The following is a 25,146-nucleotide window of genomic DNA, read 5'->3' as shown; positions in this document are numbered from 1 at the left end:
TCAAAGGGCAGTTTTAGACAAAGATAGTTGACTCACCAAACACACAATAAAAGCCATAATAACAGACAACAAAGGGTATAGACACAACAAAGGGTATGCTGAAACACCTACCTTTGCAAACACAAAATTTAAAATTATACATCTATTATGTATCTATTTCACCCAATATGTTACTTGAGACATATCAAAGTAAGCCAAGTGTACCATGCACAAGATATGCCACACAATTTTACCAGCTTCATTTGCAATTACATAAATTTTACTGCCAAGTCTTCTTTGGGACCTGTATTATTTAAAGGCATTCTTTTTGTACTCAGCTTTTTTGCTTTGACTCTGCATAAACTATTAAAGTATTTTTTAGAATATATCTTGTCCACAAAACTAGCTGAGAAGGTAATTAGCAAGAATTTTAATACATAAAGAGTTTTGTAAGGTATGCCACAGGAAACAAAACAAACCACATAGACCAAGCTCAGGAGGGATCTGAAATCATTCTGCAGGGCAGTGCTGAGCATGCTATTAGCAAGTAAACTTAGAGAAGTTCTTTCAAGCTGTTTCTTATGCAAATACAAATAAAGGTCTTAAAACACACAGAGAATTTAAGATCCTTCTTGAAAATGTTCTCTTAGACACTACTGAAGCTCTCACACTCTCACCATGGATCAGATGCTGTAAGATTAATCTCAAGACTGCAAGTGAAATCCTCTAGTGATCCACAGCCTGACACCAGGCAGGCTCCCAAGACTGGATGCATGTTGAAAGATTAGTACAGAATTTAAAGAGGAAAATATAAGCTGTGTTAACTCTTAATTCAGACAGGAAATCAAGACCTGCCAGATTTTCAGCACAGCATTCTGAGCAGTATGACCAATCATGAGAACCAAACTCAAAATAACATTGTCATGCCCATTTAACTTCCACAGACCTTTCCCAGACTTGTTGTAGCCCTTACCCTCAACAGGACTTCTGAAATCATACTTACTACATCAGAACTCCACTCATTTTTGCAACTGGATTTTGGGTACTAGTCCATAAAGTTGCTCTATTTTGACATTGTTTCTGAAAGTTCAAGCTGGCTCTGTCTAAAAAACAAGATGAACTCATGAAACAAAAGTGAGAATGTGTAAAAGCAAGAAAAAAAGGAACATCAGTGCCTATCGCTTCAGCACTTTGGTACAGAGACTATAGTATAATTATATACTCCAGCTTAACTTATACAGCAGTAGTTTAGAAGGCTTTAAGCACATACAGCTCACAGCAGTACTATGTGTTACTCTTAGAATACCATGAAAAATTCAGCTTTGAGGTCAGGAGAAAGATCCTACTCTCAGGACTACCTCACACCATTAAATGTATGAAATATAAAACAAAAAAAAAAACCCTTTCTTGAAGATGCAATGCCTTCCAACTACAACTGAACTAGATGTGGGTTACTTTGAGGACCTCTCTAATAAACTATAATCTGTGGTAACACTGAAGCTGAGAGCATTCTCCAAAACAGTGCAAAAATGAAAGAATGATGACATTTAATTGTAACATAATTCAGTTTGCATTATGTTTTGATTGTAGCTTGCTTTTTTTCTTTGATGATGTTAATAGTATCCCTGGAGTATTTCATGTAACTAGGAAAGAGATTTATTTTACATTGAAACATGCAAAGTGTTGTGAGAAATAATTTAAAGTGAAAAGAAAGTTCCTTTAGCATTGAAGAACAAATGAAAGCTATCTTCTCCTCCCATCCAAATTAAAGGCCCGACATAGGCTAAAGGAGTATGGCACAAAACTGATACTGCAAATATGATGATATTCCTCCCACCAGGTGACATGAACTGACCTGAGCTTATTATCAGATTTTTTTTTCAATATGGAAGACTGTAGCTGCACAAAATGACACCACTGATACATCATTTGTCTTGCTTTTGCTGCCTTTCAGCAATGCATTTATTTTGATAAGGAAAATCCACACACATTAAAATCATTTTTATTTTTCTCCATTTTTGACACCAAAAGTGAATGTCTTATGTTACAATTCCCCTATAGGATGGACACAAGTTTAGCTATTTGGATTACTCAAAAAAGCAGTTTAGAAGGAAAAAAAAAACATTAAACAGGAAAAAAACCCCATAACTATTGCTTTGCTACAAATTACCAAGTTTGTCCCAAAGTTCACAGAAAGTAAAGCTTCCCCATAGCTATAGTCTACACAATATTTGTACCTAGAGTAAAAAGATATTGACTATTAACTAATGTTCTCAGCTTTTTATAAGTAGCACTTTAAGAATAAGTAGTATGATTTATTGCAATTTTGTACCAAGCAATAAGACTGAACATCTGTATGCTGCAGATTTAAGCACACCAAAAATGTATACATTCACTTTGAAAAGATTTTTGCTTATCACTCTTCATTGGTAGTGAAGTCAGCTGCCTGCTCAACCAAGTTACACAACAGAGTGTTTCAGCATGCTTCCACTGAGAAAAACAGTCAATGGCATGAAAGTAGTAAATCTCACCTTAAAAGATGAAACTAGCAGAAAATGCAGCAATGCCCTCTTCATACAAGAATAAAACTTCATATGGAATTTTCACACTTTGCGAATACTTCTCTACATGAATATTTAAAGATAATCACATAAAGCTGTGTTGGAAAGACCTCGCTTTTTTAAAAAAGAAAAAAGACCACTGCTAATGTTGGAATTTTGACTGCTTCAGATAACAATCTTGACCCAAAAAAGTATTTTAGTAGCAAAGTATTATGATGTTGTTTTTATTTCCCACACATATTACTAATAAATAAGTTCCTCTAAGACATGTCTTGCCAATTAGATTTGTATTCAGCTGCTACAACACTGTAAGCACTAAAATGAAGGGATACATTTAAATGAAGTTACACTTAAACAGAGTTACTAATATGATACTAAGACTGTTACAGAAATGCAAACAGGTTTACAGTTACATTTACTAAAAAGTTACAGTAATCTACAGAAAAGGTTGCTGTTGTACTCTCTCTACATCCTAAGAGATCAAATTCAGTTATATTGTTACTGAAAAATGCATAAAGAAATGCATTTCCCTTTTCCCATGTTAAAATCCTTCTCCACTATAGTCTAGAGACAGAAGTACAACTTCTTTTCTGTACAAAGGAAAAGCTTTAAAAACACAGCTTCACATTTTACTACATTTTTGCCCTTCTCAGCTTCCAAGTTCTTGCAAAAACAAATATACATTTTCTCAAAAGTGAATTTAAAGGATGTCCACATTAAAAAAATAAAGCCTACAAAAAGTTCCAAGATTTAAAAAAATGTTACTCCTATGGCAGTGATCTCCTACTTGTCCAAAGTCCAGAAAGTTACCGATGTCCATTTAATATTATCTTTCTTCATTTATCCAATTTATCAGGTTCCAATCACATTATTTGTAAGAAGTCCTTGAGCCGATGAGAGGGCAGAAGAGTTCTCTACAATTAAAAAACAGGAGATCAAATTGGGTGTGCCTTTCAGAAAGATATATTCATTCGGCACTGCCCGGAGTGACCATTTTCATGTATTTAGAAAAAGGATTTCCTTGATTAGTTTCCATTGACTGATAAACCAAAAACATGAAGACTGAAACAATAACAAAGAGAAGAACTTTTATCCACAGGGGAACAGGGCGTTCTTTTTTTATTGGCGGTTTCTCCGACTTGATGTCAGTCGAGGTACCGTATTTTTGTGCATACTTAGAGTAACTTTCCTCCAGTATGAAGTCACTGTGCTCTAGAGGCCGGCTTGCAGCTCCTTTGATTGGTCTACGGCAGCTAGCACTGTCAAAAAAAAAATCAAATTGAAATACCGCATATTTAAAAGAGCAATCTAAAGTACATAGGGAAGTTTTAGTATAATTAAAGAACTAAGAATGATTTCTGGTGAATACAGTCCCTGTAATACTACTTTTGAAGCTTGACAGACATGTTAAGTTAATAATTCAGTGTTCGAGCAAACACTCTAAAAAAACCCCTCAAATGCTACTTCACCCTATCCACATAAAAATTATCATAGCTGGCAATCAAACTGTAGAAAGTGTCTCCCTCTGTTTGCTTTTTTAATCATTACTTTTGCAGCCCTGCTGGGATTTCTAAACATAAGATTATTTCTGACCAATAAAATATCAACTGATGGCTAAGCCAATACACAGAGCCAAAAGACAAAGCGGTCAGGATTAAAAAACCCCATGCACACTGCCAAGTTCCTCTATACAAGGAGTACACATATGTGATCTTTATTTAAAAGAGAAGAAAAAGTGGTACAGATTTAACTAGACCTCAAAACAGGAGAGCAAACTTCAGTAGTCAGCAGATACACTACAGCAGTAGCAACTGGTCTATATATTCTCCTTATGGTTAAGAGTTTATGCAATTGCTGTTTAAATTGAAGCTATAATTCATATGTTGGAAACGCAGGAGATGATTTCACATCTAAACATGGGAAACTTTTTCACATATCCTCTAAACAAAGCAATTTTTAAAATTACCTAATTAACCAGACGGTTGCTTCAATTTTTATTTCAATATAAAGATACAAAAAACCCCCAAAATGTACAAGTAATAGCCTTTCCTAGATGCCATCCTTACTCATGCTAAGAGTAATCAATATGACTGCCACCTAAAGGTAAAAATAGGGTATCTGAAAGTTCTTTCTTGCTTTGCAAAAGAAAACTCAAATATATGCTGCAAGATCTTTCCTTAATTTACAGCAGGCCTAAGCAGTTGCATCTTGTCAAAAACTTAAATATTGCAAGTCATTACCACAGAAAAGCCCTTTCCATTTAGCTTTCACCACCCAGAAATTCCAGTAATAATTCCTACTGTAGTACCACCCGGCTCTCCCTCCTCCAATTTCAATAGAGAGAAAGCTGTTTTCATTACAAATCTATGTATGTAGAATGGAAGAATAGGTGGCTGTCACAAATGTCAGTGAGCCAGAGTGCAAAAAATATTCCTCAGAAATCTATCAATATAATCAAAATATATTTCTCAGCTTAAATAGGTTTACAAGAACTGAGAAAAAAGCCCCCATAAACCCTAGAATTACCTAATTCCTGTAGGTGTTGATACTTCATAAGGGAACAATTCTTTAAGAATATCCCTTTCTACTCTTCTTTCTTCTGTAGCTCTCTCCAGCACCTAGGAAACCAAAAAACAGTTAGAGACCAAACAGACAGCAAAACAAAGAGTTTCTGCAAAGCTAGCTCAGTGACCACTACCATGTGCAATTTGTAAGAATGAATGAGTCACCCAGTGCCATTCAAGAAGTTTACTTCTTGGGTTTTAGAAGTTTAACCTTAATTATTGGCAGCCATCCAGTCACTTGTGGTGTCTTAAAGCATTCAGTGATCGCCTCAGTTTCCTTTAAGATAAAGAAGTTGTAGAAATCCTATACACCTGTGAGCCAATGATGTAGATGATCATAAAAACTTAACCATCACCTCTATCATGGCTGTGTTGAGCAGATCACAGGACTGGTTGTGACCAACATGATTTAAAAAGCAATGATGTGGGCAATCTGTCTCTTCTTGCTGTAATAAACCATATAGTATGCTGTAATAAACTACAGTACAGTAAAGTACTAACTGAAATATCCCATCAGCAGTTTGGAATAGAACATCAAGTTAACCCACAACATTCTATTTAACAAATAAGTCTACATTGCAGTCATATTGTAAATGAAGTGTTAATAGCAGCTTTATCTAGAGCTACATGAACAGACAAACAGCATCTTGTAATGTAAAATTCCACATTACAGTATTACATTAATACAATCACATATACTTGCAGGTGCTTTAGACAGTTCTCCAAGAGATGTAATTTTTGACAGACTGAATAAGTTAACAGTAAAAGAACTATTTTCTTTCTTGATAACTGTCAAGAATCTACAGATGCTTTTTCAATTCAGGCATTTGGTCTAAAGTAATTCTACTACTTAATTCCCTAAATTAAAGCACATTGCGTTTTTTCAGCATAGGCTGATTTACAAGCTCAAAGGGAGATAACCCAAGTCTACTCTACTTTGACCTATAAAGAATTTAAAAGAAAAAAAAAATCTACATTTTGTTCAGAAAAATAGCAGCACAAGAGAAATAACACATCAAAACATATTTGTCTTAGGAAAAAAGAAAAATCAGATTTTCACACACACACCCAAATCTGAAAGGGGAAGATGAAAATGAGTTTATATTCTGTTTTATGTCATGGGACAACACTAGTTAATTTTGACTGGTGTCATCTGGGCAGTGACATCCTCCACCCCCTCTTTACTAAGAAGTAAGCGCATACACACAAGAATTTTGTTCACAGAGAGTAAGGAAGAGCAATCTAAGTTTTAATTTATTTACTTCGGCTGACATCAGTAGTTTCTTTGGTGTTCTTCTGGGCATGTCTGAGAGTTCACTGACTGACAGTGTAGGAGCTGCATGCTTGAAATTTCCAGGCACCCTATTGCCAACCTGCCGAGATTCAAAATTGTTCAAACTCAGAAACAGCCAAAATACAAAATGAAAAGGGGCAAGGTGGCAGAACCAAAAAACAAAACCTTTATGTGCATTGAATTGCATGTTAGAAGTTAACTGAAGAAGGTTATGTAAAAGATGCTCCAAGATCAGCAAAGGAAACACACTGCTTATCATTCCAAGTAGTTTCTTTTAAGCCATTTAGAAACATAAAAGCTATTTAGTTCACAAGAAAAGCCAAACTTCAAAGCAAATATTCTGCATGTACTTAAATAAAGTATCTAAGCTTTTGAAGTGGTTCTTTTCAGCCCTCCCCCCGACAAATGACATTAGATGGGACCTAGGTGTTGACCTAGTCCCATCTCAAAGTGAAGAGTATTAGGTTCTAAAACAGATACTGTGTTTCTAAAAACTACTGAATACTCTTATTTTCCTTAAAACAGTCTTCTATTTGACCAAAATAGAATGATTTTGTCAGTGGATACATTACAGAAAAATACCACAATTGATTAAACATATTTACTAGGGTCTCGTTGCTCGCAGCCAATACAGTTTCATTTATGGGAGTACTCTCTGATATTACTGCATCATCTATAGGCAACTGTGCTGTAGCTTCCACCTGTTTGTTTAAAACAAACAAAAGACAACAATTGAATAAAAGAGCCACTGGGACCTGAAGAGTGAGAGAAAAAAAAAAAAAAAGGCTTGTCTATTACAAAAGCCTCTCATCACCCTTTTTCTTGGTGTTCTTCTTGACACTCTTGTAGACTCCCTAGAAAATGCCTGCAGAGGTCCACTTTTTGAAGATCCACTTGTCCAGACAGTCTCAGTAACTCCATCTTGAGAATAGGTCTATTCAAGCATCAAACACATGATCATACACATGAAAACCAGCTCCAAACATCGGATACTCACAACCAAAAGCCAAAATAGCATGCACACTCCAGAAGCAACATGTCTACAATCAAAAAACTGTGGATCCTAATGCATTCAATAATGAATAGCTAGCTAGATTAGTAGCACTGACCAGAATACTTATATTTGAGCATACTGTTGTTCAAATACAGAACTGAATAGATAATGTCCAACAGTAAAAACTGCTAATTTCCTCACTGCCCTAGAATGAGCTAACATGAGGAGTTACATCAAGTCATGGACAGCAGACACAAAGCTTTCAGTCCCATTGCATTTCCTGCCTACACACACACACACAAAATAAATCTATGAGCATAAGCAGAAAGCATCACCTTTTTCTCTAAACAGATCGGGTTCTATTATCTCAAGCAGAGGTGGGCACACTTTATGCACAGCCACCTATGTTTCAACAGGAACTAGTCTTGAGCCACAGGGGTTAGGGAGAGACACTTAATGATCTTAAAAAGTTTCAATGTACAGGGCTGAAACTAACAATTTTGACATAACAGCAGGTTTAAACAATCAAGCCTGACACAAATCTCTCACAAACTGAAGTAACAGCACGAAGCACCAAACTTTTATAGCCATTAACAAAAGCACATCATTCCCTATGCTTTACTGCAAGTTTCATGCTCAAAGGAAATACTCCCCTCAAAACTAATTCCAAGATGGAAAGAGAGATGTGGATCTGCTTCATCTAGATTACATACAAGATTTTCTTTTTTATTTGGTTAAGCTTAAAAATAAAAATTATTACTTTAATACTTCTATCTTTGCACGTTAATACCTCAGAGTGATGTATTACCAAGTTTTTGGGGGTTACACTCATTGCTAAATAAATAAAATTATACACTGCAACTGTCAGTTACAGGTTCAATAGTGGAAATGACTTCACTAGAACAGTACCAGCCCCAAAACAATGTGTTAAGAGAACTGGCTGAAAAGTATTAATTGAGAGGGGACAGTAAAACTAGATGCTGAGCTGCTTTAAGGTTCTATGACAAATTCTGTCTAACAGCTACTACACACACAGCAGAGGGAGCACAAGTGTTTCACTTCATTGCCAAGTCACTGAAGTACTTAATAAAACAAATGCACAGACCTCAGGTCCAAACAGATTCAGATTTTTTTTTCAAGAATTGTAGATTTCAGCCTGATTTTCCAAAATTCTTTACAATTTTAATAGACTTTTGATGAAACATCTTCTAACTCCTTCTTAAATATTTACCAGACACTGCATTCTATTCCTTCCTGCAACCTACAATCACAATTCCCCACCTCAATCCCACACACCTTCTATTTGAGAGATGTTCTTTAGAAGCTTAGAGAAAAAAATACTAATTTCAGAGTGCTTCTACTCCAACAATCTACTCCAGAAAGGAGGAAGGCAAATTCACTTATACTAGTAACCACGAGCTCCCCATTCCAGACTATTTGATTATGAATTACTTATCTTCTAATAAAAGTTAGAAGCACTTCACTAAAACCTGCCTCTCTTCTTCCAATGCTTTAATCATATGTTTTAAGTACCAACTTTCCATTTTTTTATTGCATGAAAAGTCTAGGAAAAACCAGAATCTACTGCATAAAACCCATCCAGATTTCAGTAAAACACAGTCAACAGACAAAATGAAGAAATAAAACTTGTTGTCTACAATTATAATTATCCTTGCTATCAACAGAGCAGACCTCTAACCCTATCAAAATGTAATGCTCATGTTGGTTACACCAACACCCTGTAACGTAACCAGAGAAACTACAACAGTGTGGTACACAAGCAGTGCTCAGTGTCTGCTTCTAACTGTCAAATAACTCATGAGCAGTGGAGCTATAGATTACGACTTTACCTCAGCTATCACTTATCAAGTTACTATACAGGTAGTAAAAAAAAAAATACAGGGAGGAGTAGGGGAACACAGCACATGCAGAATGTCACTGTACAAAATTTCAGGAGAGAGACTAGTTCTACATTGCTCCTTAACATTTAACATTGTTTAGCCTGCCTCCTTCTGCCCAATGCCATTTACTATGACATGTCAGGCTCAGTTTTGAACGCCTACTCTAGACTCACCTACTGGATTAGTGGAGGGCATCTAAATTAGGGTTTTCTGCCAACTTTTTACAATGTAAAAAGAGGTAATTAAACACACAGCTGAGCTCAAGTTCCTCCAGCCCTCCACTGCCAACTGACTGATAAGACCCATATTCAACCTCCCCACCCAATTTCTTTTGCAGCAGTCTGCCTAATAACTATCTATCTATTTGCACTCTTCTCAAGAGAGCAGCTACATCCAGCCATGCCAAATGACAAACAGTCCTGTAAGCTACGTACGTCTGGTCTAAAAGCAGTGCTGCACAGGACCTAGAAGTAACTAGCAAGTCTGCTCACACCACACTGCCCACCAGCTCAGCCTCACCGTGCCTCAGACACTCCATCTTTGTGCCAATGCGCAACAGCTGAAATAGTTCTTCAGATGAGTATAGTCCCTAGACACATTGCTGAAAACCTACAATGCAATTCCACAGGAAGAAGAGGAGGGAAAAAAACTCTTCTCCACGTTCTGGTTTTGTTCTCAGCAAAATACATGACTACACACATTTGCTAGCCAAAAGCATTAAGTTGTTCTTGGCTTCAAGAGCTGCAAAATTTAACTGGGGGTGGGTGGGGCTGTTTGTTTTGGGTTTTTTAGGAGGTTTTGTCTGCTGTATTAAAAAACAAAACAAAAAATAAACCAAGAAACAATCAGAAGTTCAAAGGTAAAAGGTTTAATAAACTAAAGAGAGTCTCTGAAGAATCTGGCAATTTTTAAATTTTTTTATTATTCTTTTGATTAACTCCTGGTAATTAAAATATGCAAGTTGCAAAATATTGCATCTGTACTGCATGTGTAAGATTGCCAAAAGAGTAACAACCTGATACCAATAGAGTGAAACTGGATGACAAAAAATTGAGTAAACAAATCATCACTTAAAATACCACAAAAGTACCTCACTAAATCTCTTTTATTCTGTGAGTTCCTGAAGGCTACAAGTTTTGTTTGCTGACAGCAGAATTAAATATCTTTATTACACTGAAGCTGACAGGGATTTCTGGCAGAATAATAATTTTGAAAAAAGTGATTCCTAAAATACAAGAATCGAAAGATTAAGATGCTCATTATAAAGACCATTACAAGCAGATGTTGCCTGATTAAATTGAAGAATGTTTGGTCCATTGAACTATGTGTGTTTTAATTTTTTGAAGTCAAATCTCTTCAGCTTGCACCCTAAAACTCCACCTTAAAGTAAGCAAACTAGTTATGGATCTCCACAGCTGTGCTGTATTACTCAAGGTCATAGAGCAACATTTTACCTGCTTTAAGAGACACCCATAGCTAAAGCATGTTTATACATATACACCCAGAATCTAAATAGCAAGCATCTGGCATTTAACAAAGTATTAAGAAAATTCACTGCGATCTGCTAAAATACACTAAGCAATTAACAAGTCAGATTCTGAGTCACTGACTGTTTCTTTACAAGTCCTTTACTGTAGCATAACTCCACTACTACCTGGACAGATGAACAACACCCTAAAGACTCTTAAGTACCCTAAGCTGGGGAAGAAGTGGTGACACTTTCACAGCAGATGGGGAAATCACCATCAACTACCAAACCCTGCATTCAGCAGTTTGAAAATCAGAGGTGCTTCTGTAAAATGCCTCTTCCATCAAGAGAGCAGAACTAATATTTATAAGTAAAGAACAGGTGGTATATACAGGTGGGAGATCTACACTTGTTATTTATTCTTTTTCTTCACAGGAGAAGTTTTTCAACAAATTTTGGTCTACTCTAGTACTGCTGCTACAACACAGTTGAAGAAAAAACATTACATAGCACATAGATAGCATATGTGTGTACACACATCCACACACCTGTACATACAGGCATATACCCAAATACATTACTTCACAAATTACATTTAAATGAGTCATTAAACAGATGTATTTAAAATGCATACCTGTATCTGTAGATATCTAATCATATATATATGTATGTATTTAAAAACACTTGTTAAAAAAAACCAAAAACTCCCACAGATTCCTTTTTCCTAACTTTTCTTTTTTTGAGAAACCACTGCTTTTATTAAATCAAGTTGATTGTGAGCATCCAACAGAAAGCCACCAGCCCATGTGATTTAAATCTGCCAGGTCTCCAAAACTAAACATGTTAAGGTTGCCTACTGTTCTTCTCCAGGAGGTGCTACAGCAGCTGGCAAGTCAAACAGCTTTTAGCAGACCATAACTTTGAACATTATCAGACATGCTAAAAACAGCCATTATAGTTAATTCACAAGATTTTCATGCTATGTTAAAACAGGCTTTCTAAAAGAACTTTTAAAAACCATCACAGCTCACTTAGTCAAATGTGATGTTAAAGGTAGCAAGGTGTTTAGTGAGCACATCACCTGCAGTTAGTAGCTGTTCCACGTGCCACCATGACAAACATACCTGGTTGTGTTCAACGACTCTCTTTTGTTTGAGTGCTACTGGTGTCTTCGTCCTGGCTTTCAGAGGTTCTCTCTTCTCCAGCCTCAGCTCAGCCTTCGGATCTGCAACCAGTTTTAATATAACTAGTTTCTATAATACTACTGGTTATTGTACTAGTTGAAACCAAATGTATTTTAATAAAAATTCATTTTGAGAGACAACATAACTCTTATGAGTTAACATTTCTTTAAAAAGCTGTGAAACAGGTATATTTCTTATACTTTAAATTTATAAGAACAAAGACTTTTGAAGAATAGCCTTAAAATTATTTCAAAGCACTGATCCACATATTTACTTTTTTTGCTAAAAATCCTACATTTCAGATAAGCCTTGAAAAATCCAGCAGGTACATTTAGAAACTGCTATCAAATTGCAACTCCTTTAACCAAAGTACCATTCTATTAGTGATTGTAGTAAAGGTATTGAAGCTTGATGTTGTTTGAAATTGTTAGCCAAGTTTCCTCTAATATATGTCCTTTTATATAAAACCCCATTTTTGATGCAATAGAAAGAGTAGTTAGCAGTCATCTCACCCATAAAAGGATACTTTACTTACACTGCTTTTCTAAAATTCTAATAGCTTTACATCAACTTATTTAAGATTTATTAACAAAAAACTTTTTTTTTGTAGGGGAGAAGGGGAATGTTTGGGTTTAAGTTTTTTTCCCAGTATGTGAACACTTCAGTATTTATATGATGCATATGTAACTATAAGAAGTTAGCAGCCAGTTGTGACTGGGCTCTTGGCTGTCCCAAACATGAATAAATCAATATCTAATATCCTTTCCCCCTTAAAAGTGAAAGATATAAAAGTTGAAAAATAAGCCCAAAAATGCAGGGGAGATCAATCTAATTATTATTTGTATTTCAACCCTTTCTGTCCTATGTCCATGGAAATTCATGTAAAAAACAACACAATCCCACTCCCAAAACCAAACCACACTAAATAAGCATCTTCTAACAATCCATTCAAGCACAGTTTTTAAAATCTGTGCTGTTTTTATTTTTTGTAAATTGCACAATGGTGTTTTCTCAGTTCCACTTCCCCCAACACTACACATGCTTGATATGAACTTGATATTAAAACCCAAAAAACACACACCCAGGACCAACCAATCAACCCACCCCCAACTAAGACCATAAGGAACAGAGCATAAAAGGGGTTGAATCATAAGTGTTAGCCATTAAACAAAAAAGAACAAAAATTTAATAAACATTCATTCATTAACCCACAGTAAGTAACTACTGTGAGCACCATAAGACAAAATTGGACTAGTACTTAAGTATGAAGTGCAAAGAACATTGAAACACCCAATATGTAGTTCTCCTGTCTATTGGATTTACAGGCTCCATCCAGTCTAGAGAAAATGGATAAAAGGGACCAAGTCAGTAGCAAAAGGTTTCCTTTCCCAGAACAGGCACCTGGATCACTGTGCTGGTACTGCATGATCAAGTACATGACTGACAAGGCCTACAGCCTTGCCCAACAGCAAGATCATACCTCTTCAGGTTATTTCTACTGTAAGTATTACTTATCTATAATTTGAACTGTTCCCATGCAAGTTCCACTCGAGTCTTACCTTCCTCATTGTCACTGTACTGGTCAGAATCATTGTTTCCATTTTGTCTGGTGTTCTCAGTAGCGGAAATTGCTGGGAGAGGCACAGGTGCCTTCAGGTCAGGACCTTGTTCCATCAGTTTCAAAAGCTTTTTCTCATAAAGTTTCCTAGTAGTAGCTATAACAAGGAAGGATACATGCTAAAGAAACAGCTTTAATCATTCCTGACTTGACTGATAGAACTTGGCTGTTACATATTCTTTGGGAATTTCTGAACATAATGTTTTATTTATTTTTCATCAGCCCAGAGTATCTCTCTCTCTATATATATATCTATGTGTGTATGTGTACAGATATACAGTATAGATACAGATACTAAGTACACAACTCTGCCTCTAAGGTCTCTAACTTTTCAGTTTAAGAGAATACTTAGATAAACTCAGACCTCTTTGTACGCTGAAAGTTATAGAAAGGAAATCTGTGGAAAGGGAATGTACCTGCTTATTAGATGTTTTGTTTCATATGCTGCAATATACAAGTTGCTATTCCCTCACCAAAAAAGAGTGAATTTGATAGTGCAAGGGCAACAATTTCCATGCAGATTATTCTTCTAATTCTCTTACCTGGAATGAATTCCCCTGCCTTTGCCTTCAGTCCAATAAGCATCAGAGGTAATGCAAGCAAGCAGCAAGAACAGAACTTTCTGCTTGCTGCCATGTAGCCATGAGGTTGGCTTGCTTGAGCCAAGAGGACAGCTGTCTAAAAAATTTTAAGTCTAGCACATACTTCCACATCTGGACTTCGTTGGCAAAAATCTGTAGAGGTGACTGGTGCCTGAGCTGTCAGCTGCAGAAAACAAAAATCTAACTTTTGAAGTTTGCTGATAAGAGGAAACCACCATTTAAAAGAAATGGCAGCCTCTCAAGGAAGAGTCCATACCCTCTAAGAATTAAAGGCAATAAATTAGACTGAATGTAAATGCCTTTCCAGTGGACTACACAGGTTCTTGAGTACTATCCAAGAAGTACAGGATGAACAGCAAGGCATGCAGAATCAGCTAACCGAAAATATTACAGATAAGACTTTGAATACACACAGGACTGTAGGCTCAGTCATGGACACTTCCATCCTAGGATTTCAAGAACATTCCACAGAAGGCTCTGCATACTACAAACAACAATCTTTTTCCAAGAGTTGTGAAATCAAATTCCCTTGCCATTAGGCTACTGCACAACCTGAAAAGCAAGGCACTTTGATCTGACATCACAGACCAGTGCCCAAGGCAGGAGATTTGGCTGGGGTCAGGCCTACTCCTGATATAGGCCAGCACACAGGACAGAATGCTAGGCTAGAGAAAAACATTAGCAAAGGAAAACATTACTGCACAATGCAGTGAGTAGGAAATGCTCTAGGGAAAGGGAAGTTCCCTGTTCTCATTCTGCTCTCAATACTATTAGGTTATTATGTAAGACGTATTTCCTAGTTAAGTGGGCCCAGATCTAAACCTCTGAATCAGAAGACCTAACTATAACTACTCCAGCACTGAACTTTAACTAATAGTTACACAGCTTCAGAAAAGAAGTTGGAACATCTCTAGCTGGCCTAGAACAGGAGAAGCAAACTGCAGACTTGCTCACCTGCAATGCTTCAGGACTTCTCAATGTAAACAGTTCAATGCAAATATCCTAGGTGGGAAGTAGGATTGCAACAGTACTTGTACTAAAAAGTAACTGTATCAGTGAAACTTTACAAGTGAGCTATGGTGAGAAATAAATCAGATTAATATCTACTAGTTCAATTGACCTACCTACAATTGGGCCAGGATTTACTCCATACTTCATAAGTTGCTCTTGAAGGTCTTCATTACTCATCTCTGTTACATCTAGGCCATCCTTCTCCTCTGGTCTGGGTTTGTCAGTTTTCTTTGTAGCTTTCTGAGAACAGGAGGGACAAATGAGAGACGGTGTTTCCAGTTAATACTGAACACATCTTTTTCTTCTAAGGGAACAGAAAAACAGTGTACTAAACATATAAATCCAGAAGAAATTAATTCTATTCTCATCCATGATCACTACTAAAGCCTATGTGAAACAGTATAAACATTTACCCCTACTAAGAAAACATGTACAAGTTTTCTGCTTAGGAAGGAAATATCTATTACAAGTCTCCTCTTGAAATCACTCATTCTGGTCTTATGTTTTCATTTGAAGCTCAAGTACACAGCGGGAAAGGATTGCTTTCCTATGACTGGAAAAGCAAGCCTCTAGCCATTTCATTATCACTACATAAAACTACAAATATTTATGTTACATTGGCATTTCTTTGCATTATTTTTCTACCTGATAGGTCGTTTCCTCCTCTAATGATATGGAACAAGTTCTACCTTCAACGAAGTTTCCAAAACCCCTATTACTACTTGTCCTGTCATTCTCTGTGAGATTACATGACATTACAAGGTCAGTACAGGAAAGGCAAAAATCAGAAACAGTCTCATATTTTCAAAACCCTGCTTGTCTGCTTAGGCCTCTGATACTTGTAGCTCTAAAAAATTCTAAATCCAACTCTGGCAACGCTACTTGAGCACTTGGCAATGCACCATCACCACATGCAGATGGTTATCAAAATAATCTGCTGAGATGCTACTCCTAAATTAGCAGTTTCCGCTCGATCCAAACAGAGTGATCATAACACTTCAACTTGGGGAGCCTCTGTTGCTACAATAGAGATTGTAAAAGTGAAGAGGTAAGACACAAAAAAGCATGCTTAGGATTTGCATACTCTTTACTAGAGAGCCCTTGATACTGCTTTAAAATAACTCATATTTGTATCTCAAAGTTGCATTATATAAACAGAAACAATTTCTGCACTTAGCATTTTTCTCAACTCAGTTGTCCAGAGGGCCTATCTGTTTTTTGGGGGTTTTTTTGGTACTATCAAAAGACAAACTCCAAATACAAATAGGCTATAAACACTCAGTAATGATTAACAGGTCTTCTCCTTGTGGCATTTTATAAGATAGCAACAAAACACTTCAAGATGATTTACACAAACTAATAGTATCTATCTAGCTATTAATGCAAGTTCAATATTTATTTGCATGCAAGCTTGGTCTTGCCTCAAATATCTTGGTATTTTAAAACTAAGCAGGGACTGAATGAGGGTTTCCCAAATATATCTGACTCCAAACTTTCCTCTGACTTCTGGATATTCCAGCACGATAAGCTTAAAATCAGCTGCTGAAGGATCATGGCATTTCTTTAAGAAATAGCCTCCCAACAGTCCAAAGAAAGTATAGGGTCATTAAAAAACAGATTTGACCAAACATAGATTTACAGCTCACTTTATCAGTCATTCCACTCCTAATTAGTTTTTGCAGCAATTGAACGATATACAAGAAACAATCAACCTGCATCTGCACAAGACTTTTCACTTTTGAACATGTTTGTCATGACATAATGCAATATTTAACTTGACATAAATGTTAATTTCATATTAAATGTGGTTTTTTCTGGACTACTGAACTGTCCAAACAGAAAAAAGTTCTGAAAAAAATGCTGTGTTTTCTTGTTGAGATCTGTTTAGACTAATGACAGCTCTGGTGTTTGCCCACATCACCAAGCAGATTAATCAAGATGCTAGTCCATATTTCAGAAAAAAAAATACCATGGTGCAGCAAATCAACATTCCAATAACACGTTAGAACAACTGGAATCCTAATGTAACGTATCTCTACTTTTATTCACTTAGAGACCACAGAAGAGACTACAACAATATACACCAGAAAAACTACTCAGCATTCTGGATGCTTTACAGAAATCTTAGCCATCAGAAATCTAACTGCAACTAATGAGTACCAGGGTACTCTAACACAAGTAAACTTACACATCTCATGGTTTCTTTGTGGCTTTGTTTCCTTCAAAATACCATTTCACTTTTTCCTGCACTACTGTCAGAAACAGAGATCATCAAAACAGCCAGTTTCAGCAAAGAAAAAGAGTAGGGAGGGGATGAAGGAAGTTGAAAGCAATCTGTGTTCTTCAATAATTGGGCCAGATGAGTTCATTTTGTGTTCTGCAAGGTCACAGCTTTTACTTTTGAACACCTATTCTCCTTAGAGCAGGAGCAAATTACTTCCCTTGTACAAGTAGAAAACTGCCATCTAACCATTCACTGGACCACAAGGTGAGTTCCTAGAAGCATAAGGCTGGATAGAAGAATTTCTCACACCTCAGCTGTGGTATGACAGCATCAACTTCAGCAACAATGCTACATTTAATTACCACTGCTATTATAGTAAAATGCATCACTATGCTTCCTGTGAATCAGGACAACTTGTCTGCTGGACCACACCATGAGACAGACCAAAAAGAGCTAGCCTAAAAGTTTAACACTGTAAGTTAAATACAAACAAACAAACCCCACACCCTCATTTACCTGTTTCAAGACCACTAGCAAAATTTGTCTTACTGTGGTGCAGAGATGAAGTGCTTGAAATGAAATTGTGGCAGAATTTGCCATTGTAAGGTAGTGCCACTGACCATTTTACCCATACGTAAATATTTTTGCAGATAATACACCCAAATCTATGTAAATATTTTTGCAACAATATACCCAAATCAATAAATCCTTATCTGAAGATCTTCTAATCCGATCCAGAGCTCACAGCATAAAAAAAAAAATTGCTAGTCATTGCTATTTTCTAGAAAACAGAAGATTATCTGCATACTTCACTTGAGAGAGATTTGTTCACATCAGAAACAGCAATTTGGTAGTGGTACCTGTCAGGCTCGGTTTCCAATTGCCTCGGAACTAACTCTTCAAACAAGCACTGAAGTGAATTATAAGCACGGGGCTGCCACACAGCATTCTCAGTACCAGGGCCACAGAAAAACAACAGCATAAGAGAAGTTCATCTTCTCCAAGTATCATCTCTTGACAGCACAAAGCTTTCTCATTCTTTTGCTAGCAAGAACAGCAGACAATGCAAACAACCAGAATTCAGCCTTAGAACCTACCCTAGGCATTCCTGCTGAATAGAAATTAACAGCCAGAAATCAGCTTAATTAGGCAAACTCCATAAGTGCCTGTACTAGTCCTAGCACTGTCCCAAAGACAAGCATAAGAAACATGTTGAAGAAGCTGTTAAATAATAAAACCAACAACTATGGGACATCACCAAAAACTATTTTCAAATCCCAAATTAAATGGTATCTACATCAGGATACACAAGGATTTTAATCCCAAACAGGCACAGATTCATTACTAGACACAGGAAGGGTCAGGGCTTATTTACGATTTCTCTGAATGAGGTTAAGATAGGCTAAAGAAAGCCCAAATCACACCAGAAGAATGCTGTTTAATTCTCCAGTTTGCAGAGTTCCCTCTAGTAACAAATAACTATTTCTCTTAGGAGAGCTGAAGGAGCTGGATATGCAAAGTATTAATAATAGATTTATATTGTAAAATAGATAGATCCCCTTGTACTTTTTATTCTACCATACACAATAATTTCCTCCAATAGAATTTCCCTTTATAAAAATCAAGTCCTCCTGAACTTTTTAACCTTAAAGGCCTGGAGACAATATTTACCAAGAGCTACAGGACCGACAAAATACACAATGGAAAGGGAATTATGCAGCAGCAATTCAAAAGATACCGATACACGCAACTTGGAGAATTTACTACCTTTTAACCTTAATTAGTAAGTGCCAGACTTAAAATTTCCAAGCCTATGTACAGTAACAGTCATAAATTATAAGATTATGGACTATTCAACCCTTCCACCCCCTTCTCCTCCCAGACACTAATTTCCACGTTACTTGGTGAAGGAAATGCACCCACTCAAAGTCTGAAGGTGCAGAACAGCCTGGCAGGACTTCTCACTGTAGCGGAAATTACTTTGTCATCTTATTTCAGCTTTCTCTCAGCCAGCAGATGAGCGCTTTTTAAAAGGCCACAAAGGATTTAAACTGTTTGCTGGGTGAAGGTTTGTGTGGCACATTGTAATGAAGACATACAGCCACACAGGAAACACTGAATAGATTCCCTGCCTTCACTGGGCATGCACAGATGCTTCTGTGGAAAGTATACTGGATGTACCTATCCAGTACACTTTCCACAAACGTAATCTTCATAAACTACCACTTTTACTATTACTTTCTCCTCTCCAGTAGGGAAGGGGTTGAAGCTGTTGTTCCCTCAGGTACAGATATCACAACGACAGCATTCCAACTATGATGAGCTGAAGCTGCTCTTTATTTACTTAATTACTTGATCAGAACAAAAAACCTCAACAATCCAAACAAACAACTCTTCCCCCCTCACCTCACCAAACCAAACATCCTTACCTGTATGACCTTTCAAACCATGTATGACCTTTCAAACAGGCCCTTCAGGTCCAGATGTTCTCATACTTTCATTAACAGGACACATTTGACTGATCTTTTTAATATAATCACTTTAAAGGTCAAAATTATCGCTCAATATATGCTTTAGAAGTGATTCTTCCAGGACATGAAACACACAACAAGCTCAGTCATAACAATCTATGCATTCTAAGCTCTGAACAGCTCCTGTTTGACAACAGCATCAAGACAATAGTTTTGGTACATGCTTTAAAATAATGGTCCTAGGGAGGCAAAAATGTAATTTCATAGTTATTTTTCCTGTGAGCTATCTTTGCTGACATTCAGCCCATAACTAACCAGGACAAGGAGCATTCAGATGCAGCAAAACAGTGTCTTGCACACCTAGTCACTGTCCTCACATACCACTATGCTAAACAGGCTTAAGGGAAAAAAGTAAAAGAGTTGCTCAAAAACATTAGTAGAGCTGGAGAAGCTGGCTCCTCCAGACAATATTATCAGACTGAGGCACAAAAGGGCATGATTTTAAAAGATTTTCCTGTTCTGGTAAGAATAGGTAGCCAAAGTGAGCTATATATTCTTGGGCTGGATAGAGCTAAGCCAGAAGAGTGACGGATTCAAAACACATAATTTAGAAAATAATTCAAACTACAGGATTTTGTCTCTGCACAGCTTTTATTAATAGAAAATATGCACTTAAATGCATTATCCGATGTTCAGAACTTGGAAAAACCCCACTAAAATGACAGTGTAGACAGTTCAAAACTACTAATGCCATGTCAAAGCTCTAAGGCCAGTATTAAGGGAGCGGGTGTAGCTTTCAGCGCTGCAGCACGGCCATTGAGATGACCCCTCTGCACTTGCTGCTCACCCCCGCTGTGAGGAAAGCGAAGCCTGTCCCCTGCAGGAGCCCAGGGCACCGGCTGAGCGCGCCCCCTGGCGGCCGGCCCGCGCCGCCCCGCCCGCGGCTGCTCCGGTCCCGAGAGCCTCCCGAATATCTGCTCGGTAACGGGAAGGACGAGCGGGCCCACAGAGGGGCGGGGGAAGGCCCGTTCTTTTACTTTATTCCTCCTTTCCATAAATCCTTGCAGTTCCAGCTGCCTCCCTTGCCCACTATTTCTAACTTTCAGACGTCTGAGTGCTTTCCCTCCTGTCCTCTCAATCTTATTAAGATATTTTGCTTTGGTTTTTCACCAGAATCCCAGTCCCCTGGGATGTCAGCCTTCCCTCACTCTTCCTCCTCTTTCCAATTGTTCTGGGAGCAAATTGCTCTGGAGACGTGTGTGCTAATCTTTTTGAAGGACACCTGATCAGAGAAACCCCCTTATGCCAAAGACATTGACAGGGACAACACTTACTCCGGCTACAAGCAGTTGCAGGACTACTCAAGTGGCACAACGAAGGCAACAAGCACACAATCATCCAAGTTTGTTTTGCTTGGGATTTTTCTGAGTGTTTTGGCTGGGGTTGGTCGTTGGTGGGGGGAGGGTTAGCTCAAGAGGATGGCGACAAAACACAGGGCACAAGAAACCCAAATCTGATCAGCTCTCACTACAGTATTTGCTGAAGTTCTGGAACTTCTGATGATACAGTGTGCTGATACTAACACACAAGATAAGCATAAATAGCACAGAGCCTTCCAGACATTGTTAACAGAAGTGTAGGAGTACCACCCATTCTGTAAACATCAAAAAAGTCACCCATAATTGTTTAAACTTAAGCACTGTGGAAAGGAAAACTCTGATCTGGGATAGGAACTAGCAGTTCTGAGGTGCTCCTCCTCCGACAAGCATGAAACAAGTCAGATTCAAGCTCATCCTGTTTTACTCAAAAGCACCTTATGAATGCTATCAGCAGACCACGCTAAGTCCGAGAAATGTCTGTTTCACTGCACCTGCATTCAGCGAATGCCAGTTAAGTGTCTGAAATAGACAGATGCTAAGGAAAATAACTTGGTTTCAGAGATCCCTTATTCTTGAAGTTGTAGTTTTTAATTTTTTAATTCAAGAACTGTTCTCTTGGGCTTTTGAAGGTTAAAGCGTGAAAGTGAAAGACCTTCAAAAGGACTCCGTTTCTCGCCACTCCCTTAACTAATGACCTTTGAAACACAGTATCTAAGATACAATTAAATAGTTTCACTATCACACGCATTAGGACTCCGGAAGCTGATAATCATTATCCAAGCCTTTCCTCGAGATCAGACATCTTACAATTATCAATTACAAGACTGCTTTCTCAAGATATGCAAATTTATAGTCCACTTATGAAAAGCGAAGAAAGAAATCACAGCTTCCCAAAGACAAAAATTTCAAATGGCATCAGCTTTCCCTCCTTCCTCACATGTGTGAAGTCTAAGAAAACAAGCACAGTGGACTAACTGAACAGGCAGCAGAGGCGCTTTGCTGTGATACACATCTCAGAGGTACGAGCAAGATGTGTACATTACGCAGACCCTCTTTACACTAAACAGTCTGCTTCATTAAGCGAAACAAACCAGCTGTTCCCACAGCTTCATCCTTTCATTTAGAGGCATTTACACCGAGTAGCGTTGCCGCCGTACAACCGAGACAGCGGACCGGAGTCCTTTCCCGAGCAAGTTACAACCTCGTGCAGTTCTCTCGCTTCGTTCCCTCTACACCGAAACAGCCTCCTTAGGACACCGCTCGCCAAGCTGCAGTACAGGTTTCCCAATTTACAGCGGCACTCTCCACGCGCTGCCCGTGCCCCCCGAGCCAGCCGCTCCAAAGGGCGCTCAGGGTGCCTGGAGGAGCAGCCGGCGGCCCGCGGCACCGACCCGCCGTCCCAGCCCGCCCCCGGCGCGGGGCGGCCGCCCGGCAGCGCCGCTGCCCCTCTCCCCAGGCGGCGGGACCGTCCCGGCCGGGCACGATCCCGCCCCCAGCCCAGCCGGAGACTCTCCAGACCGCGTGCGGGCACCCCGGCGCGTTGTGCCGCCCGCCGAGCCGCGCGGGCGGGCGGAGGCGGCCGGCCCCGTTCGGGCGGGAAAGCGGGCCCGAGGCTGCCGGGAAGCCGAGGCGGCGCGGGCAGGAGGCAGCGGTACTCACCCGCCCGGCGGCAGCAGCTCCGCGGCTCCGGGCGCCGAGAGGCGTGGGCTCCCGCTCCTCGTCGCTGGAAAAGTCGGGCTGCGCGAGGGCGGGCGGGTTGCGGGCGGTGAGGTGCTGCAGGTAGAGCTGCACGTACACGTCCTTGCGCTGCTCGCCGCCGGGGAGGCTCACATTGTTAGCGATCAGCTCGCTCTTCAGCTTCTCCTTGGTCAGCACCGACGGATCGGCCAGGAACTCGGGCATCGCCGCCGGCCGCAGCCGCCGCCGCTCTCCCGGGAGAGGCACCAACAAAGCGCGGGGAGAAGGGGCGGGGGAGCGGGAGGAGGAGGAGGACTCGCCTGCTCCGCGCCAGGGACCAGCTCCACAGCGGGCGGGCGCGCGCACCGAGCGCTTCTTCCCAGCCAGCAATAAACTGCGTCCTGATTGGCGGGAAGGGCAACGAAGCGGCCCCGCTATTGGCTGGTGGGCGGAAAGGGGGCGGGACGCGCGGGAGCAGCGGCGTTGGTGCTTTGCGCGAGGGACAGTAACGCAGTTTAAATTCGGCTCGGGCGGGAGAGGCGCGCGGGGCGGCGCTCGCGGGCGCGGCCGAGGCCGGGGGCGCTGCCCGCGGGTCCCGGCGGTGCCGGGGCCTCTCCGGGCCCTGTCCGTGACAGGGGTGTCCCGCCGCCCGGAGCGCCCCTCCCTGCCGCGGGGGAGGCGGTTAACGCGATCCCGGTTACCTGCCGTGATCCCGGTGTCCCGCCGCGACACCTGCCCCGCAGGCACCTGGGGCACGGCAGCCCTCTATCCCTCTCTCCCGCGGGATCCCCGCCCTCGCCCAGCCCCTTGTCTGGCGGGCTCCAGAAGGAATCCAGCCGGGAAATCGGTAGCTCATCTCTTAGTGTGACTGCCGCCGAAACGCAAAAATACCCCGAGCTCGCATCTATGGTACCGCAGAGTTTGAAAGGCGCGTAGTTGTTTTATTTACTTACTTGTAAAGTCGGCTTCTAAAATGTCCCAAGTGTGTCCCTGCTGGGGAAGTTCGACTGAGTTCGCAACTGCAGTCTTGCAGTCCTTAAGCAAGCGGGTTAAATCCTGCTGTGTTTGCACGCTGCTTGCTGGCAACACGCACTGCTGTGTTGTGATGGGAAGGTTCCGTGTGTATCTGACCACGTATCCTATGCTTTTGAGAACTGCCTTGCAGCATCCCGGAGATTAGAATTTAAATGTGGCTATTTTAATTTTAAGTCATAGATCTGAAACGGGATTATTGATGTTTGCACCTACTCTTTGTGTACCAGAAAGTTCTAAATTGCTGTTGGGGAAAGAGATTTCCACTGCTGTTGTGTGCTCCATCATGGAGCTGTCCTGGTGCCTGTTCCTATTTGCCTTGCCATAGCCTCAGTATCAGCTAGATGAAGTTGATGAGGATTATTTTTTGTGGTAGGTAATTTCGAGACAGATCAAGGACCCACCCACAGGAAGCTTGACGCTTCCCACTGAAGAATTGTTGTGGCTTAACAAAGTAATTGGGAGGAGGGAGAAGCTTAGCTTGGGGCGTTTAATTTACCTTGTTGTGCTAGTAGCTCTGTGAGGTGGCAGTCATCTGAAATTCTTTATGATTTGGGTCTGAAAGCGCTCGGTTCTTGGTGCACATACTTAACCTGTTCAGTTTCTTTGGCAATGAAGCTGAACAGTGGGTAGAAACATCTTCCTCCACTGACACCACACATGTACACAGTAAAAAGTAATGTATCAATGTGGATTGGCTGCTATAACTTGCTTTTAAGGTTGAATAGAACAAATTAGATGGTTCTATCTATTTTTTTCAGCATATCTTACCCAAAATTTACGTTTGTGGGTATTACTTAACAGGTGTTTTGCAAATGCTTAAAGGAAATGGAATTCCTACTCAAATTTGATAGTACTAATTTAAAGCATGGACAATATTTTTCACCTTGAAAAGCTTTTAGGTGGCTTGTAAAATAGTCTTTCCTCTACCTTTAAGAATTTGCTTCTTTTCCAGATATGGAATGGGTTGCACAGCATCCTTTAGAGAGCTTCTTCAGCTATCATACTAATGTAAAAAATAACTTTAACTCGTATCAAGTCTAAAACGTTTTCAAGCAGCATAAGGGGAAACTGGGTCTGGGAAATTTTAGCCAAAGATAATAGTGAAATTACAGTCTAAAAAGTTGGTGCAGTCACCATCTAACATCCCCACAGACAATAATGGTGGGATGACCCTGAAGCTTGTT

General features: G+C 39.6%; 1 protein-coding gene across 7 annotated transcripts; it reads right to left on the bottom strand.

Annotated features, from left to right (window-relative positions):
- Positions 1 to 1,907: 1,907 nt before the first annotated feature.
- On the bottom strand, positions 1,908 to 23,320 carry TMPO (thymopoietin). 7 transcript variants are annotated; one of them, XM_064419795.1, is made up of 11 exons: positions 22,910 to 23,320; positions 15,290 to 15,416; positions 13,505 to 13,660; positions 11,886 to 11,986; positions 7,213 to 7,332; positions 7,004 to 7,099; positions 6,367 to 6,477; positions 5,461 to 5,550; positions 5,316 to 5,381; positions 5,067 to 5,158; positions 1,908 to 3,799 (listed from the first exon to the last, which is right to left on the bottom strand). In XM_064419795.1, the coding sequence occupies exons 1-11, from the start codon at positions 23,150 to 23,152 to the stop codon at positions 3,508 to 3,510; spliced, it is 1,494 nt and encodes a 497-aa protein (XP_064275865.1). In that variant the 5' UTR covers positions 23,153 to 23,320; the 3' UTR covers positions 1,908 to 3,507. The 7 variants fall into 7 exon arrangements, with proteins under 7 accessions (XP_064275865.1, XP_064275867.1, XP_064275866.1 ...); XM_064419797.1 differs by lacking the exons at positions 7,004 to 7,099; positions 7,213 to 7,332; XM_064419796.1 differs by lacking the exons at positions 5,316 to 5,381; positions 5,461 to 5,550 and having other exon boundaries at positions 22,910 to 23,319.
- Positions 23,321 to 25,146: the final 1,826 nt, after the last annotated feature.

The sequence above is a fragment of the Passer domesticus genome, chromosome 5 (genome assembly GCF_036417665.1).
Source record: "Passer domesticus isolate bPasDom1 chromosome 5, bPasDom1.hap1, whole genome shotgun sequence".
Taxonomy (NCBI): Eukaryota; Metazoa; Chordata; class Aves; order Passeriformes; family Passeridae; genus Passer; species Passer domesticus.
This window is presented reverse-complemented; position numbering and strand designations above follow the sequence as displayed.